Source organism: Catharus ustulatus, chromosome 4 (genome assembly GCF_009819885.2).
Source record: "Catharus ustulatus isolate bCatUst1 chromosome 4, bCatUst1.pri.v2, whole genome shotgun sequence".
NCBI classification, from domain to species: Eukaryota; Metazoa; Chordata; class Aves; order Passeriformes; family Turdidae; genus Catharus; species Catharus ustulatus.
Genome location: NC_046224.1, coordinates 48,724,639 through 48,742,617, shown reverse-complemented (window position 1 = coordinate 48,742,617; position 17,979 = coordinate 48,724,639). Strand labels below are relative to the sequence as shown.

The window sequence follows — 17,979 nt, the reverse complement described above, 5'->3', positions numbered from 1 at the left end:
ATCTTACTCCCTCTGTCAGAGGTCTGACTGATACCCGTAAACTTTGTTCTAGATTAGATGGCTCCTACTGTTTGCCAGACTCTGCTTTTACTTTTTTGTCTGAGAAAGTCAGGAGTCTGTTCCTGAAAGACTTGTCCCAGGTCTGTCCCAATATCTTTTGTTGTCAGCTCTGGTTAGCTCTTTGCCAAACTCAAGTGGTACAGTTCATTTGGTATTGGCCACCAGCTTCTCTTTAGTGTGTTGCTTTTCTTTTGTAACTTCAGATAACAAATACTTCTTTCTGGGGTATTTTATTTTTACAGTTTGCAGTATTCTGTTTTCGTGACAGATTTTCATGTTTCGGTTCTACTCTCTGAGTTAATTGAAACTATTAAACACTTGAAGTATGTCTGGAACCCACAACTGTCAGAAAGAAGGCTACTTTCTAATTACTGTCTTTCTCATCACTAGTATCGGTTGCTTCCAGCTGCAGAACAAAGCTCCATTTTCATCTCTTCCCGTTGTTTTTCATGCTCAGAGGGATTTTTAGCTCTGCTGAAGGTTTCAGCTATTCTGCTTTTCCATCTTGCTAATTTCTTTGCTTTCTTTTAATTACTTCCTCCCTCCCTCTCAGATAACCATGTGGGGTTAAGTCTGGGCCCAGATGCTTATAAAAAAACTCTCTTTACTTGGAGTCATGCTACTGCCTGCCTCTGCATAACAGGGTGTGAGGAGCCCACCACTCAACCCTTCTGCCACAGGAAAGTGAAGCTTCTTGGTGCTGCATTTTACTGTGGGAAATACAGGGTAACTCTGCAGAGGCATGATTTTTTTCAGTCACAGTCCTGCATGCCTGCTTTTTAACTGTGATTTTTTCACTTGTCACAAGTAGCTGCCCAGCACATGTTTGGCAGGCTGTGCCCATGCTGATAGGTAACAGAGTGAAGCAGTAAATTCACTTAGTTAAATCTCTCTAGGAAATTTAAATGCATCAAGAAGTTCACCTCGGACTTCCAAGGTGATCCATCAGGTTGTAATTTGAGCCTCTTGTGAATATGGATTCTGGGACAAGACTTAGTTTACATGATTGCATCCTTAGGTATGAGTGGGAAGGAGAGAGTTTGAACTTGTATGAGGACAAAGTGAGTCCTCTGTTACTTGTGTTTCATTAGAATTCAAGATGATGGGTTTTTATTGTGATATGTCATAGAAAGATACTAATTATTTTATTAAAATAATTTAATAAACAAAGCGGTGTATGGATTACTATTTTTATGTTAAGATAACAAGTTTTATACTGATCTATTATATCAAAAGGATTTGCATAAGAATGTAAGTTAAACTCTATTCTAGGACCTTGGATACACAGCAAGATCTAGAAACAATATCTCAGGATCTATCCAGTACAGTCCATTTGCATTTCTTCATCTTACTCTGTAACAGAAGATAAATAGATACAGTCCCCACAAAAACATTACCTTCAGATGTAGTTAATATGATTAGGTACATTGTAATTTTATCTCTAGGTGAAATACAAGAAACTGCTAATGCTAAATAATAGCCTGGCTTTCCAAAATACCTATTCCTACTTCCCCTGTTAAACTGTGCCCATCACCTATGAATGTGATCTCACTTTAAAGCAAACATAAAAGAGGTAAATCTTGGTATACAGAGTGTTTTACTTATGCAGACATTCATCTCTTTATTACTGTGATGCAAATCAGTTTAATGTGTGCCAGATGAAAAAAAAAAAAATCTCATTACTACTCTTAAGTAGAATGGAGTTCTGGAGTTTTCTGTGTGCCTGCACCTTGATTTTGCAGCAAAGAGAAGGAATATGGCAGTGACACTTGATCATTTTCTTTGCAGCAGCATTCATACTGATAGTGCTCAGTAATCAGTGTCATGTTGTTTTCAACCATAGAATCCTCATGCTCTATTAACTCTGGTGGTAGGAAAATGGCTGCTGGCAATTTTCCATCATGTCAGTGCTCTTAGTATTTATGTTAGAAATAGTATTTATGAAGGCAGCAAAAGTATTTCTTGTTTTCTCCTCTCTCCGGATATTTCAGTGTTGAGAATTGGAATGTATTTTCTCTGTTTGCCTGCTGTTTATATACTGTAGAGGATGCATATGCAGTACTACCCCTGTTACCTGGAGTAACAGAAACCTGAGCTCATTTCAGTCTGTGTCCTGGTTTGAGCCATACAGCTCTCTGTATTCCCACATAAGGCTGAAACTGAGAAAAAAAGTGTATATTTATAAAGAAACTTTGTGAAAGATTTCTTTTTCCTTGTTTAATACTGTGCAGCAATTCATAATGATCTGTCCAGGTATTATTTTAAAAGAAAGGCATTGTTCCTGTGCAGATCGATACAACCTAGATGATGCACAATCCATCCTCAATGGGCGATTGCATTCATTTTTCATTTTAACATTGAATCATTTGATATACTTTGAAATAACAAAGCAATGATCTATGGACTGGGGGTATCAAAACTGAAAGAAATTTAATAGTATACGTGTCAAATAGCATCAACAGATTCCTATTTTATTTTCTTAAACCATAAATTAGCTATCACCCAGTGTCAAGGCTCAGTTACTTGAAAACAGCAAAGTTTTTCTTTCTGTGTTTCTGCATATTCTCTCTCTTTACCCTCTCCAGCTTTCTCGCACACTTTTTTTCTCTCTTAGATCCTTTAATATTCACATTGCATTAAACATCTACTGCATGTATCAAACACTCTGAGAATCCATCCATTGTTTGTGTCAGTTAATGTTAAGTAATACTTTGTACAGCAATAAGAAGCAATAAAAAACCCCAGCAATGAACTGCTGTGTGGTAGTGATTTCTCCTCAGGGTCTGCAACAAGCCATTTGATTTGACCAGAATAACGGCAAACAATTTTAGACCTTTGCATTAGCTCTGCAGGCCAGCGCCCGTGTGGGTGGTTAAGTGTCAAGCTTACAGAAGGGTAGTGGTGACATAGTCCTGGGGATAAAAACTGGTGGGCGCCCAAATAAGCATCTAGCTGAACAGAAATGCTAATCGAAGATTTCCTGGCCTCATCCAGGTTGTTTGTGGCTTCTGTGCCTTTGAATACTTCACATGTACTGAGATAAGACAGAAGAATACTATTTAAGTTTAAAGACAGCTAATTTAGGGTATTTAGGTCATAACTGCCAAAAGTGAAATACTGAATTGCTTTAGTTTTCAGGAAACATGCACTTAGCATTTTCTGAAAATAGGGTGTTTCAAAGTGTCTCAAACATTGGCTTGAAAGAGCTTTTACCAACCCTGGGATGTTTGGACTTTTTGGTGTGTCATCCCATTGTGTCGTTCCCCTGCCTGCCTCCTCCCTCCCCTCAATATCTTTTTAAGGGGATTTCCAGAACAAAACTTCTCTGACATACACTAATCAAACAGTGCAGAAAAAAGATCAATCAGCAGCTAATTTAGATTTTTCTTATAAGTACCATTATCAGTAGTTCTATATAAGTAGAAAATGTGGATATTTCTTAAAATAGCTACAGTTTGACTTAATGTTTCTTAATGAGATCTGTTCTTTTTGTATTTGGCTTGTTCCTTAAAATCTGCATAAATCATTAAATGGTATTGTACTACAGAGAAGTATCTTCTACTTAGTAAAACAAATTACTTTAATTAAGGAATCTGAGTGGCAGAAATATATACCCTTCTGGTAAACAGGTTTTTGTATTTTTCTTTTTTGTATTTTTTTTCTATTGGTACAGTAGCATTCATTTAGGAAATTGCACAAGGCTTTAGAGAGATTTAATAAAGCTATTGATTGCATTATGCAGTACTAGGAAAGGGCAAAAAACATAGTTACGGAATGACTTAAATAAAATTATACTAGTCCATACTTCCTCTTAATTTGTTGAATTTGTTGTCAAAAAACGTGGAAATCCTGGGAGCAAGATACCTGCACTAATATCCTGAAGAAAGAAGTGAATAAAAATAAGATTGTGACAGGCACATAGATAAATTCAAATTATTCTTGTAGTGTCATTTTTGTAATAAAAGTAGGGATTATAAAGGAAAAACATGGAGTTCATGGAGTAGACAGTTTATCCCTGCATGCCTCCTGGGTTTATTAAGGAAAATGTATGTGTGAAGATGCTTGACAGAAAATTCTTGTCTCTCACTCTATGTTCTCATTTACAACTTGCAGTGTTTCAGGGGTTTCAGATATTTATTTGGGAGACATTTCATGTATGCTAACTGAAAATTTGCAGAAATAATTAGTATGTCTGGTTTTGTTTTTTTCCCCCTTAGTGCTTTTTACCTTCCACCATGAGTATTAGGAATTTCATTCTGGAAATGTCATATGTTCTGGAGTATCTAGCCCTTGGTTACATTTTAACCAGCAGCTAAAACAAATAAGAGTGCTGTACATGATGTTGTTAAAGGTGGATGTGGAGGTCTGTTGATGTTTATTCACACACTCATATTTATATGTATAGTGAGGATGTGTGCTTGTTAAACCAATATCCTTGTCCAGATTCAAATCAGGGTGGTTAACTACAGTGGAATCACAGTGATGAAGAAGATGCTTTGATGTTTGCAAGAGTAGGATGGTAAAGAGAGGGAAAAGGCTCCAGAAATTCATGGTACTCTGCATGAGAGAGCTGAATCATTTTACATTTAATCCTTTTCTGTTCTAACCTTGCTCTCATTTAAAGTAAGAGTGATGTTCCCTGTTTGTGCTTTGGGTTTTTAACAGAACCTAGAAGATACTGTGACTGAGTGGCAAAGATTGGAAAACAGTGTCATTTGTGCAAATTGCACAGATACTAAGCTCATAGATAAAAAGCCACCATCAAATGTGTACTTGCTTTGTGACCAACTTAGGTGGGAAATTGCGAATTTCTGTTTTGCACTATGATGAGAACTTGCTGATGATGGCAGAGGATTATATTTTGATGTAAGCTTACATAGTTATGATGCCTTAATTCAATGTTTGGAAATAAAACAAGCTGTTGATCTATGTACAATTTTTGTAACTTAATTTATTTTTCACAAAAGTCACACAGAAATAGATTTTTTTAGAAACCGAAATGCTGTCCTTGAATTCAAGTAATTGTACCAGTATAGCATGTTAGTGTGAACCTCCAACACATTTTTGTCTTGTGATTTTATTGTAGCCATATAATTTTTACTTGTTGGTCATGAATTTAGTCTCTGTGAAGGCCAGGAGGTGGAAACCCTTTATTATTCCAGCACTACATGGGACTCTGCACTGCTGTATCAGGAAATATCAAGTAACAGTTTTATGATGCATGAGGATATTATTCTCTGCAAGCAATAACACACATTTCTATTTCCCCAGCAATATCCACATAATCAAACATTCACAAGTGCTTTACAAAGAATTTAATTAAATAGTGTGCAGAGTGACTGGATGCAGCATGTACACAAGCTGTTATATATTCAGTAGTTCCCATTTTGCAGTTAGTGCAGAACACTTCCGTGCAGTAATATGTGTGAATGATGTTTCCATCAAAATGTGCATTATCACTCCTCCCTTTGTACCTCACTCCTTAAAAATGACACTAAAACCTTAACGGATGTCACCTCCAGGATCACAGGATACCTTGCTCAGGGCTCTAATGATGTGATAAACAGGGAAATACAAATTCTCTTGTTGGGACTTGAACATCACACATTGTTCCTCTGAAATCAAAGGTTTATTACTCCCCAGAGAAAGACATAGATTTTTGTGTCTTTTACCACAAAACTAGATGTGTTTGGAATTTTATTTAAAGGTATTTGAAATTTTTGAAGCTGTCAAAGACCAGCCACTGAAAGATTAACATCGAGACTTGGATGTTCAGAATTAAAACGTTGACAATAAGAAGGGAAAAAAAATGTGATGAGAATTTTCAGAGACCATTCTGTCAGTCAGTGGAAATTAAGAAAGTCTCTTTGGTATGAAGGTGTAGTGTATCAGACCCTGCGCTAGAAAATAGTAGTGTGCTCATATTCACTCAACATTATTGGTATGCTCATGTCACCTGCAGGGATTAACATTCTGGAAAGTGACAGGGTTATCTAATGTGTTTTGTTTTCTCTCTTCACAAAAGCCCTTTCAGCAGTAGCCGGTGCATGAAAGGACTTTTCAGGCTTGCAGAGAAATGGGGCTGTGTTGGATGAAAGTGATTTAAAATATCCCTCTGTGGTTGCCTACCTGCAAGGCAGTTACCTGTCCATCAGATTGGAAGGTTTTATGTGTGTCAGTGCTGTAAAGTATCAGTCCAAACCACCAACAGCACAAAAAATGAAAGACAGTCTATAATTAGCCTGTAAATATGTTTAGTGGGAGACCTCACCCTTGTTTCCCAGTTCCACCAGAGTTACTCCAGTTTATTGCTGGATGACACTGACAGAATCTATCCATTTTGACTGGAAGAAAGAAAACTACAAATGAAACCAAAGGAGAATAAAGAGATGAAAGGATCAGTGAAAAATAGGGACCTGGTTTTATTTTTGTGCAAGATCTGTTCTGTGTTTGAAGGGAAATTCTGAAAACTTGAGTGGAGTAAATAAGAACAGTATTCACCTTCTGAAGAGACCTTTTGGAGGAAAGTTTCACTGGTGTAGGCGAAGCAGTGGCTTTCTTGACAGAGTTGAGAATGGGAGAGATCCCTGTTTAATGTTAATGAAAACTTGCCATTAATTTCAATGATTCCACCCAGTAATGTTTGTGTCTTTCCCCCCCATCCCTATTCCTTCTTTGTAGAGCAGACAAGAGCTTTTCATTTTGCATGTCATTTATAACAAATTGCAGTTATTCTAAAAAAATCGTACAGTTCAAGCTTCAACTGAAGAAAAGGAAAGCGTGTAGTTTTGAATTTCCTCACATGCCTAATCTTGAACACCATGTTTTGGGTTTTTACATTATTTTCTTTAATTAGGCTCATGTTCTAGTGTTTGCTTTTCTATAAAATATTTATTCTTTAGCATTTGAAGTGTGTCTGTGATTTGGATATTTCCTGCATATATTTGGAATTAGCTGCTAGACTTGCCTTGCATTCTCTAGGAGGCTGGTATTTTTATGCTTCTTGAAGCAGACCCTTTTTAGGAATGCCAGAATATATCCACAATCTCATTTCCCAGTATTTCAGTGGCAATTTCCTGTGAATCTTGGAGTAGAACTCCTGCAGTCTGATTGTTCTCCAAGCCAATTCCAGCACACACATTGGCAAGCCAAAACAGACAAACCTAGGAGAGGTGTCAGTGCTATAATGCAATTTAGAGTATTATTTAGAATAATTAGGTCAGGATTTCTCTTGTTCATGTTGTGAAGTCACCCAGTGAAGGACCACCTAGACAGACCTGTGATAACTGCCAATAAACTAGCTTTGGAAGCAGAAGTACTAGAGGCAAATGAGATAGGAATGTGGCAGCCAGACTAATTAATTGAGAAGTCCAGCTAATTAGCTTGACTGGAGGGAGCACCATGCTGATGTCACGTTATAGCTTCCAAAATTCTTCCTGATTTGTACACAGGTTGTACTGGGCTTCTAATAGACAAGTTTTTTCTGGGCTCTTTCAGATGTTTTTTGCTGTGAAGCAGAGTTGTGTATTGGTTCATTCCCTATGGAAATTTGCTGCAATTTTAGATTTCTTTCCAGATCAGTACTCAATTTAATTCCTTTTAAGTCTTTTGCAGTAAGATTTTTCTAAGACATGTATTGAGTTCTTCAACCTCCTGGCACTTGGTGCTTTTTTATTTACTTGATGAAGGATGTCCCATCTTGTTCCTAATATTTTATCACTTACTACAGAATACAAAACTCAAATTTCCTTAAGTTGCGTATGGTTCCATTGTTCCAGCTGGGAGGACTGAGAGGTGGCTCTCAGCAGTCTTGCTCCCAGAGGATATGTGCTAGCAACACTACACACTGGAAGATGTCTTGTTTAGTAACAACTGGGGATTATGAACAATTTGCCATTTTTCTTGATGTTGTGAAACAATATTTTTTCAGTGCACCCCTAAATGTCAGTCATTGCATGCAGTTTGATGTGTAAGATGTTCATAAAGAAGTTGCTTTAATGAAAAGATAAAAAATTCTTGTAGTAAGAATCTGTGTTACTGTGCTGATGAAGTATAGTAGACATGAGAAGCAGCATTAAACCTAGAAGTAAATCAACAAGGTTGTAAATAAGCTGGATTCTGTATAGAAAGCTTCATTAGAAATACTAAGTACTGTATTGCATTAATAGCATAGTAATCATTTGTGAGCAGAGAGTGGCATAAGGTAAAAATGAATATTTTATTATGTTTCCTAAGAAATATTATTGGAGAGCATATTTTTGTTGTTTGTTTTTTTTTTTTCCCATGTATCTTATTTAAAATGCTTTTAGTGATGATTTGTGGTCCTTCTTACAATAGCTCTTCAGCACAGTAGCTCCCACAAGGAGTTAACACATATTTTTTCTATTTCTAGATCTGTTGGCTGTGCCTAAGCATCCATATGCTGCTATGGAAAACTGGGGACTGAGTGTTTTTGTGGAGCAAAGGATACTGCTAGATCCAAGCATTTCTTCTATTTTATACCTACTGGATGTCACCATGGTCATTGTACATGAGCTATGTCATCAGGTATAAGAAGTGTTCACGTATTTGATATTAATGTCAGAAACTATGCGCTCCTTTTCAGAACTGAAAATGAATTTGTATTGTGCATATGGATGGTTGTGATTTCTGTTGTAACTGGAATCCATGTGACACTGCCTGTAGGACACATGCCTACAATACAGAAGCTGTGAAGACTCGAAATGGGAATAGAAGAGAAAATTAGTCACAATGAACAGCTTTGCTGTGTCATATTCTGTGTTTGTGTGTTGGTGATTTGTTACCGGTATGTGGAATAAACACGTTCATAGCAGATTCATGCTAAATTTCACATTCATGTCAAAAAATGTTTTGGCTAAAGTCAAATTGTTAGTAGTCTATGTTTTCTGTCATATATACACGTATCCATTTTCTTTTTCTTCTCAGTTTTTTTCCCAGTTTGGTATTGACCCTCTCTGTCCATTAATGGTGGATAAGCGAGTTTTTATGTGTACAGAAACTATTGTGTCAGTAAGAAAACGTAAAATAATAAACCCATATTACAATTTATTTTACGTTTTCCCCATCTTCTTATCTCCAGCTAAATGCATTACAAGTGTTAGTAATATTGAATTGAATGCAGATGTTATTGAAGAAATTTGCTACAGGGGCAGGAAACGCTTTCTTACACTCATAAGAGGCATAATCATAGCCTTCAGGTTAAAATGAATGGAATCCTACTGTGTAATCACCATGGCTTACATTTGTGACTTTACACAGTATTCTTTAAAGGCAATGCAGATTCTTAACACTTTCTGCAAATAAAAGTACCATGTAAAAGGGAGCCATTATAATGGCGTTCTGGCAGGTGAACCTGAAAATAAGGTTTGGTTCGTGTTTGTATTTCACATTAAATTGGTTGATGAATATGAAGTCCTCAACTAAAATATGAAATTTTTATTGGAAGTTACTGCTGGTTTTATCTTGATACTATCATCTGATTTTGCCATAAGCTCTTCACTGTGCAGTACAACAGAGTAGTACACATTTCAGCTAGAAAAATTGCAGTGCCTTAGGAATCATGTGTGGAAAACATACATTAGATCATCAAGTCCCAGCTCCTGTGAGTATTAGATTTTTTTCCATTTGTAGTGCTGGGTTCAGTGCTCCTGATTATTACAGGGTTATATGGCTTTCTTGAAAACCTTTTGATTAAATCTGATAGTAAGTAACTTTTTCCAAGTGTTCAGCTTATGTCTTGGTTTTTCTGAAGTTGTTTCATTACTTCCAGTTATTCTTTGTGCTGCTTTGATAATTTCCTCTGCTTCCAGAGCAATTTGCACTTCAGATGTGGGCAATTATCACATCTGTAACTGGCCAAGTTTGTTTATTTGATTCTTACAGACACCAAAGCCTTTTCACATTGTTTTGGGAATTTTAGAGGATCATGGAGCGGACAAAATTGATAACTTTTATTTTAGAATTAATTTTATTTTAGAATTTATTTTAGGGTAGAAATATGATGACCACAGAGTACATTTAAGTGCACCTTAAAATTGCAGATAGGAAGGTTTACTTGATGTCCATGTTTATACTACTTCCAGTGCTGTTTGCTCAATTAAAAGTAGCTTTCTCTATTCCTGTTACAGCTGTTTCTGTTTCAGTTTCAGTGCCTTGCAGATTAGGTCTTTGCTCAAGTCAGAATTCAGGTTAAAGAAGCAGTATTTCTACTTTTTGGATGCAGAATAGAGTCATACAGAATATGGATTATTCACCTGCAAGTAAAGTTTAAAGGGAGAAGCACTCAAAATATATGACCTAGAAAACACTGTCTAGGACCTCCATCACATCATCTTTTTTCCACCTTTATTTTACCATACTCAGAAGCCCCTCAAGGAACACTAAACAATACTATATTAGCTGAAAATGTACTGAACCAATACCACATAGGGTCCAGGATAACTTGCCTCTGCTGTTTAATTGTTATTTATTCACTGCATTTTTCATTGTCTTTTGCTGTGCATCATATCACCTGTTAGTCTATGGTGACACATGCATATTCTTCCCCTTCACTCATTTTTACACATGGAGTAACAAAAATTAACCAAAATCTCTCTGATGCAAGCAAAACTAGAATCCACATCTCCAGTTTTTATTTATTAATTTTTTTTTAGATTTCAGGGAAGGGGAAATGGAACTCTTCTACAACATATGGGGTGTTTTGTTTGCATTTTTTTTAGTTTTAAAGAACTGTGTCCCTGTCCAGTTTCCCTGACTTTAAACCCATGACTTCAAAATTTATGGAGCATATCTGAGCATGTAGTAAACTGGTTGATATGAGGGCCCTGTTATGTAGAGTAATACAGCAATTGCTTTCTAATGTTGTTTCCAAGATTAGAGAAATCAGATTAATATTAAATCAGATTAATATTAAATTAATCAGATAATATTAATACTAAAAATCCAGATTGTTGCCTTTAGATTTGACTGTTTAAAAATTGTAATTACCAAACCTACTCTGTATTAATGCTTGAGCACAGTGCTCAGGATAGATAGAAAATGAGAGGCAGCACTGCAAAGGACAAATTGAGTAAAATAAAAGTAAAAAGTATCTAAGAAAGGATTTCATGTTCAGTTTCTTCACAGCTTTTCATGTTTGACCAGGTATTTTAGGTACATGTTTTAGGAGAGATGCATGAAATTTACTTTGCTAGCTTTGGTTCAGTAATATTGTAGGGTCCTTTTTTTTTGATATTTCAGTTGAATGTTCTTTCTGAATATTTTTTTATTTAATTAAAAAAAATTGATCATATGAGTGTTTTGGCAGAAAAGCTTGTCCTTCGAGTTCCAAACCATGAGTTGTTCAAAACACATGCATTTCTACCAGCTTTATTTGATAGCTTGAAATAATTACCATAATTTATGAAAATAATTCTGTTAAGGTAGTAATCAGTTTTATTTGCATATTATATATCAGTTCCACCTAAGTCTTTGAAGGAAGAGTAATTTGAATTTGTGCTTCATGATTTTTTGTGATAGTTTTCCCACCTGAGCACAAAACATGGTGTGACAGATTGAGTTACAGAGGCATGAAAGCAGAAAGAAAATTAAAAACTTCTAAATCAACATTTTTTTTAATAATCTGTGAGAAAAATACAGGAAAGAATGTCCTGTAAATTAAGTGCTTTCTGTGTATCAGGTTGAACATTGTACCTGAGGGAGATGAGAAATTTATGTGATCAATACATTTCAAAATGAAGTGATGGTATTCACTCCAGGCAAATAGAGCCCATAGTCAAATACACAAATAATTAATAAATTAATTAAAGAAATTTAATACTTACAGTTTTCCTTTGAGACATGTAACACCTAGGAAAATAATAGCATCTTTCTGCTGGAAAATTTGGCTTTCTTGCTTACAGCCTCTGGGTACTGCTCTGTCTCAGACATCCGTAACTCTCTCTGATACTGTTCAAAAGTAGTTAAACAAATTCCCTACAAATCCCATATTGGTTTAATGCCTTAAAACATTTGTTCCTTTAGCTGGATAATTAAACAAATAATTTTAATTGTATCATTAATAAATTAACCCAGAAAACTCACAAAAGAGTAGAAGAAATTCTCTTTTGTAGCAACATGAATTAATGATATTAATTCAAATTACAGGACGAGGTATTATGAACTTGACAACTTTTATTCTTTTAAAATTTCTCTAACTAGTCTTCGTTCAAAATGACAATTTTACCACTGGTTTAATATTTATTCTGTAGTACTCCTGCAATTCAGGAAATAAACTATGCTGTTATGTTTAGTCATTAAAAATCATTGAGGCAACCTACTCTAGTATGAATTTAACTTCCATACTTCTTGGTGTATGAAAATAATATTAATTTTTTTTTTCAAAATCTGAAAATGCATAGGCTATATGAATACTTTTCCAGCACTTCTTTGTATTTTCAGTTAATTGCTCTTAAGATCAGGTTCTGTGGTTAGTGGCCCTGTAGAGAGTTAATTTATTGATAGCCTTTACCTATATTGTGCATACTGAGAGTGCATTAAGTTTAGCTTCACATAGTGTATGAATATGACTTCCATCAACCTCATCTTTTCTCTCTACATTGTTAAGCTGCTTGTCAGTGACAATTCATTGCCACGTTTTTCTTAATTTTTTAAAATTCGAATTCTATTTGTTGAACCTTATGTGGCTGTCTGGTAATCTTCCAGCTAGTCTGTTCTTTAAAGCTCTAGTATTCACATCACTGTGGATCCTCATTGCAGCACTGATCCTTCTGTGGTGTCATTCTCACTCTACAAAGACATGCACAGAAGTGACAGCTTTCACTCAAGTCCCAGACAAAGCTTTTAAACAAGCCAGCTGTCATGAAATCAAGCTGCTTGTGGGCCAACTCTGCTTTCATTCACTCCTCACACTCATTACAGTTCTGCATCAGCTCCTCTGCGCTGACCCGAGTCTTTCCCTCTAGAATACTTAACTGCTTCTTCCTCTCTCTGTATTTTTAGATCTTGCTTACACATGAAAGACCAAAATTTTCTCTGTTGATTATAACTAATTTTTATAAATATTAAGAGAAAACTGACAGAAAACGTTACTCTAACAAAGTTTTGGTATTTGGCAGAAGAGAGGCTACAGAAAGTACGAAATAGGTTTTCATAATACTGTTGATTTTTCTGTTCTTACCTGGTGTAACATTATTTAGGTTACACATTAAAATAATTTAAATTATTTAAATAATCATTTAAACAGGTCATCCATCAGCAGATAAATATATGACATCTGATTTCCTATGAATCCTCATCTGTCTTCCGATGATCATCCCAGCTCTGTGTAAAATCTCTCTGACACCTACATGTCCTGTACTGTGAGATTTGTGTCTGTTGAGGTCTTAGTGAGCAGAATATGTAATGGTTGTGCTCATGCCTTTCTTGCCTTTTCAGTTGATGATCTTTATTTACTTGTGGAGTTTATGGAGTTTAGTTATCCTTGAGACTTTTATACTTCTTGCTAAATTAGATTGAAATCAGTGGGGGTATTGAAGAATCATCTAGAGGAAATGGGAAAGGCAAGCAGCTCTAGCAGGGTTCCTATGCATGTACACAGGTGGGCTGTGCTGTTTCAGATACCTCTGCTTCTGGTTGCTGTTTGCGAAGGCTGCAGATGTATGAAATTTCCTAGCCTTTGTGAGTATCTCACATACCCCAGTATCTTCTCTAAATGGCAGCAACTACTTGCTTTTAGCCATCAGTCCTACCCACAGAGAGCTGACATTATTGTGTAAAACTTCTTTCTTTAAGAAACCTGCCAAGGAGAGGGGCATCAGTAGTGTTGTAAATTTAGTGGGCAGAGAGTGGGGAGAAGGAAATGCTGAAATTTAGGTCTGGGGTGGAGAATGTGTTCCCATTCTCACATTCATGTTTTTCAATATTCACACTGTGCATCATGAAATTTCCATGTAATGGATCATATTACTTGAGTTAGAAGCCGTTTTCTGTCCAGTTTGTATGTTAGTCTGTTGAACCTAGGTGAGCATCTGCTTCAGACAACAAAAGCTAAAAGTGAATACTGTCCTCAATGCTTCTTTTGCCTCGCTTGTTCTTTTCTAATGTTTTACTTCATTAACTTGTGCATCCTGTAATGTTGAATTAATTAGCACAGCAAAAGTACAGTTAGTGAATTTCAGTATATGGTAAATACTGCTGTTTTATGTGTAGCAAATGTGTTTGTCTAAGTGAAATGTATGCAAACATGGTTTCCTAAAGGTTGTAAAAGTTGTTCATTTAAACTTTTTGTTTTTCTAGTGGTTTGGTGACCTTGTGACTCCGGTTTGGTGGGAGGATGTGTGGTTGAAAGAAGGTTTTGCTCACTATTTTGAATTTGTTGGGACAGACTACCTCTACCCAGGGTGGAACATGGTAAGTAAGTTCTATTTTGTTAATGTGGAGACTTTACAGAAAAGTTGCTCTGCTGTTAGACTCCTGCTTCTGTTATAGACAGGGACTGCTGAAAAATACCAGATGATGCATGCAAGTATCAGATGTTGAATGAACCAAAATCACTAGGTGTGAAATAATTTGACAGCATTCCAAAAGTGTAATATGCAATTTATTGCAAAAGAAATAATGTCATGTCTATTGTAACCCAGCATTAAAATAACTGCTGTCTCTGCTTAGAAATATTTTGGATTAAAGCAGTTATGATTTAACATGGACTGTTTTTTAAAACATTGAGAAAGTTGAATTTTATCCACAAGATAAATTGGAAAGAAATGTTTAGCTAAAACATTCTATAAAACTGAGTGTATTTTTTGTCACAGTATTCTGTTCTCATCTCCCTAAATATACTCTTTTTATCTTCCTGGTATTGTTTGTCTAGAGTAAATGCTAACTTAGCATGGGTTTCATAAACAGAGAATTTGTATTTTGGTATGGTTTCTAACCATACACAGTTGGACCTGCTTTTTTAACCCATGTGCAAATACCAGAGCTCTCTGAGGGAACTGGGAATTCCATGCTGGGACATTATTTTGGAGTCTTCTGTTATATCATATTGTACCTAGACAGGTCCCAATTTATATGAATTCCTGTGATCTAGCTATATTTTATTTGTAAGAAAAAATAAGAGAGATGAGACCTCAATACAAGGAAATCACATATCAGACAATGTTGAAGATTCCTATAGAGATTTTAATGTCCATAGGAGGCATGTTTATGTTTGCTAATCTTTTGTGCTTATATATGTTTTTATTATGTGGCAAAATATTTATTATAGATCATGATTATCTGTTAGAGATTTGTTGGGGCTTGGATGTTTTGCTTAAAATTTTTAAAACTAACATTTGATTTTTTTTTCCATTTCTGTGTGTTTTCTGGAGTGTACTTATCCCATTAACTTTTGTGTGCCATAAAATGAAGATGCTTTAACTATGAGTTAAAGCTAAGTTAAAAAAAATAGTTGTACATAGGTTACTCTTGAGTTAGTTATGCTTCTTGTGAAATTTGAATCCTTTGTAGTATTTAATTTTTTCTTTCAGGTGTCAATTTTGGTTTATAATTGCATAATGAAAAGGAAAACAAGTCTTTATTTGAGCTGACAACTGTCTTGCATAGGTAGGCTTGTTGGGTTTGCCTGGCTTTGGCTATATTAAAACTCATGCTATTCATCTTTATAAAGAACATAACCTGAATTATAATTTAATGATTCTAATTATGAATGCAATGAAATCTGGCAGGCCTTTGTGATTTTAGCAGAGTGAAGTGTCATAAATGACAACATTTATACACCGAATTTTATCTTCAAATCATCAGTCATTTGTTCTTCACATAGTCAGTCTAACAAATTCAGAATAACTTTGCTTTAGAAGTCATTTGGAATATAGTATATTTGCTTGAAATTTCTGTGGAATGAATCGAATGTTCACTGTTATGCAAATAACATGCCCATCATGTGAAATCTTGGCATCTTAGCAGAATACTAGCAAGAAGTGTGGATTGAACAAGGGATGGGAGTTAAACTGGGAAATAAGAAATTAGCTTACTAAAACTTTTTGTCACATTCTTTTTTTGGATAAATGCAGAAGCAGAAGACTGTAGTCCACTCCAGAAAAAGGACTTTTGTTTGGAAATGCAACTTGGGGAATATGGATAAATCTGAAAAAATGGGTTCTATCCACAGCTTCCTCTCTAAGTTGTTGGATATTATGGGCTACTTTCAGCATTAAGGCTTATAAACCACTAAAGTTTTGAAATGACTTGTCTGAAGATGCTTATCTTTTAGCAGAGCTGAGCATTTTTCAGTGTCCATCTTACTTGGCATTCACAGCCTTGTTATGCCTGAACCTGAGACTCTTGAGAAGAGCTGTCTCTTAGGCACGTCACACCATTATTACTTAAACCAACAGTATCAAGTTCTGCACAAAACAGGGATCCATGATTTTTTTCTGAAACCCATTTCCTGGCTTTTTTTTCTTCTCTAGTTTCTTTAGCTTTCTTAAATATTTCCTCCCCCTGCCATTTTTAATTTTATCAGTTTTTCTTCGGTTGTCTCATAGACTCTTTTACAACTGGAAGGATGAATAGATAACAGTGCCAATTGCTGTGAAGTTGCAACACTTTATTCAATATTCCAACACATCTGGAATTTCTTGTGTTGTCCAGAAGGCATTTACTGCCATATTTGTCATGCTTGCATAATCTTAATGAGAAAGGAGTTTAATACTCCTTATTAAACTCTTGTTCTGCTTATATCCTGGATCCTCTGGCTGAGGTCACTTGATCTGGTCAGCCTGGAGGAGAGCAGACTGAAGGGGGCCCTCATGGCCGTCTACAGCTTCCTCATGAGAGGAAGAGGAGGTGTGATGCCCAGTGACTTGAGGGAATGGGCTGAAGTTTTGTCAGGGGAGGTTTAGGTTAGCTATCAGGAAAAGGTTCTTCACCCAGAGGGTGGTTGGGTACTGGAACAAGCTCCCCAGGGAAGTGGTCAAGCACCAAACCTGTGTGTTGAAGTGTTTGGACAATGCTGTTGGCATGTGGTGTGACTCTTAATGATGGTCCTGTGCAGGACCAGGAGTTGGACTCAATGATCCTTGTGAATCCCTTCCAACTCAGCTTATTCTGTGATTAGAATTTTGGGTGAAGAACAGAATGAAGAGTCAATCTGATGGAGTTGCCTGATATCCGTTGCAGTTAAATACATCAGAACTTTCTGAAAGAAGGGAATGAAATTTTGCTGCTTTTAAAACAGGATGATGAGCTTTCTGTGCTGAGATCCTTAATGGTTATCCCACTGTCTTAATATCCTTTTTCAAAGCTAAGTCATTTCAGATTAAAGCTAGAAATTCTCATTTCCTTCCTTTAGCTAAAAAAATAAGTCCCTGCATCTTACTTTTTACCTTGTGAAGGTGAAAATTTAACATTTAATTTTGCAGGAAATCTCTCTCTGCTATACAGTGATTAGACATTTGCCATAGGAAGGAATTCACTATTCTTCCAATTTCAGCCTCATGCCTTGCCTGTCCCCCAAAATTAAGACTTTTTAAAATTTGTATTCAGAAATACCTCAAATTCTTACTGCTAGATCTCATTCTTAAAGGTCTGGGAAGTTTAAATAGTTGTTTCTGTGCTGTCAGGATGATTTTAAAAAGAAAACTGTCTTTGCACAGTGTTCCTTTGAGATTAGGGAATTTTGCTTGATCATGTGTGCTCAGAATAGTTCTCTGCATGGGAATTCCCTGGCTGTTGCTATTTCATGACTTAGAAAACAATGAGATTTCTGTATTAGAGGCTTACCATATGGTTTCTCTCCATGCCATCAAAAAGTAACCACAGCTGGATGTGAGTTCTTGAGCTGTAAGATCTTTTGACCAATACATGGTAATCTCACCTCTGTGGAAGGGGCCTTTGCTG

The 17,979-nt window shown here is 35.9% G+C and overlaps 1 protein-coding gene across 1 annotated transcript in view; it reads left to right on the top strand.

The window, feature by feature from the left end:
* Nucleotides 1-17,979, top strand: part of TRHDE (thyrotropin releasing hormone degrading enzyme) — a 205,119-nt gene that overhangs the window by 72,722 nt on the left and 114,418 nt on the right. Inside the window, exons 4-5 of the mRNA XM_033057476.2 lie at nucleotides 8,453-8,607; nucleotides 14,377-14,490. Of these exons, the coding sequence (XP_032913367.1) occupies nucleotides 8,453-8,607; nucleotides 14,377-14,490 (269 nt within the window). The remainder of the gene's footprint in view (nucleotides 1-8,452; nucleotides 8,608-14,376; nucleotides 14,491-17,979) is intronic.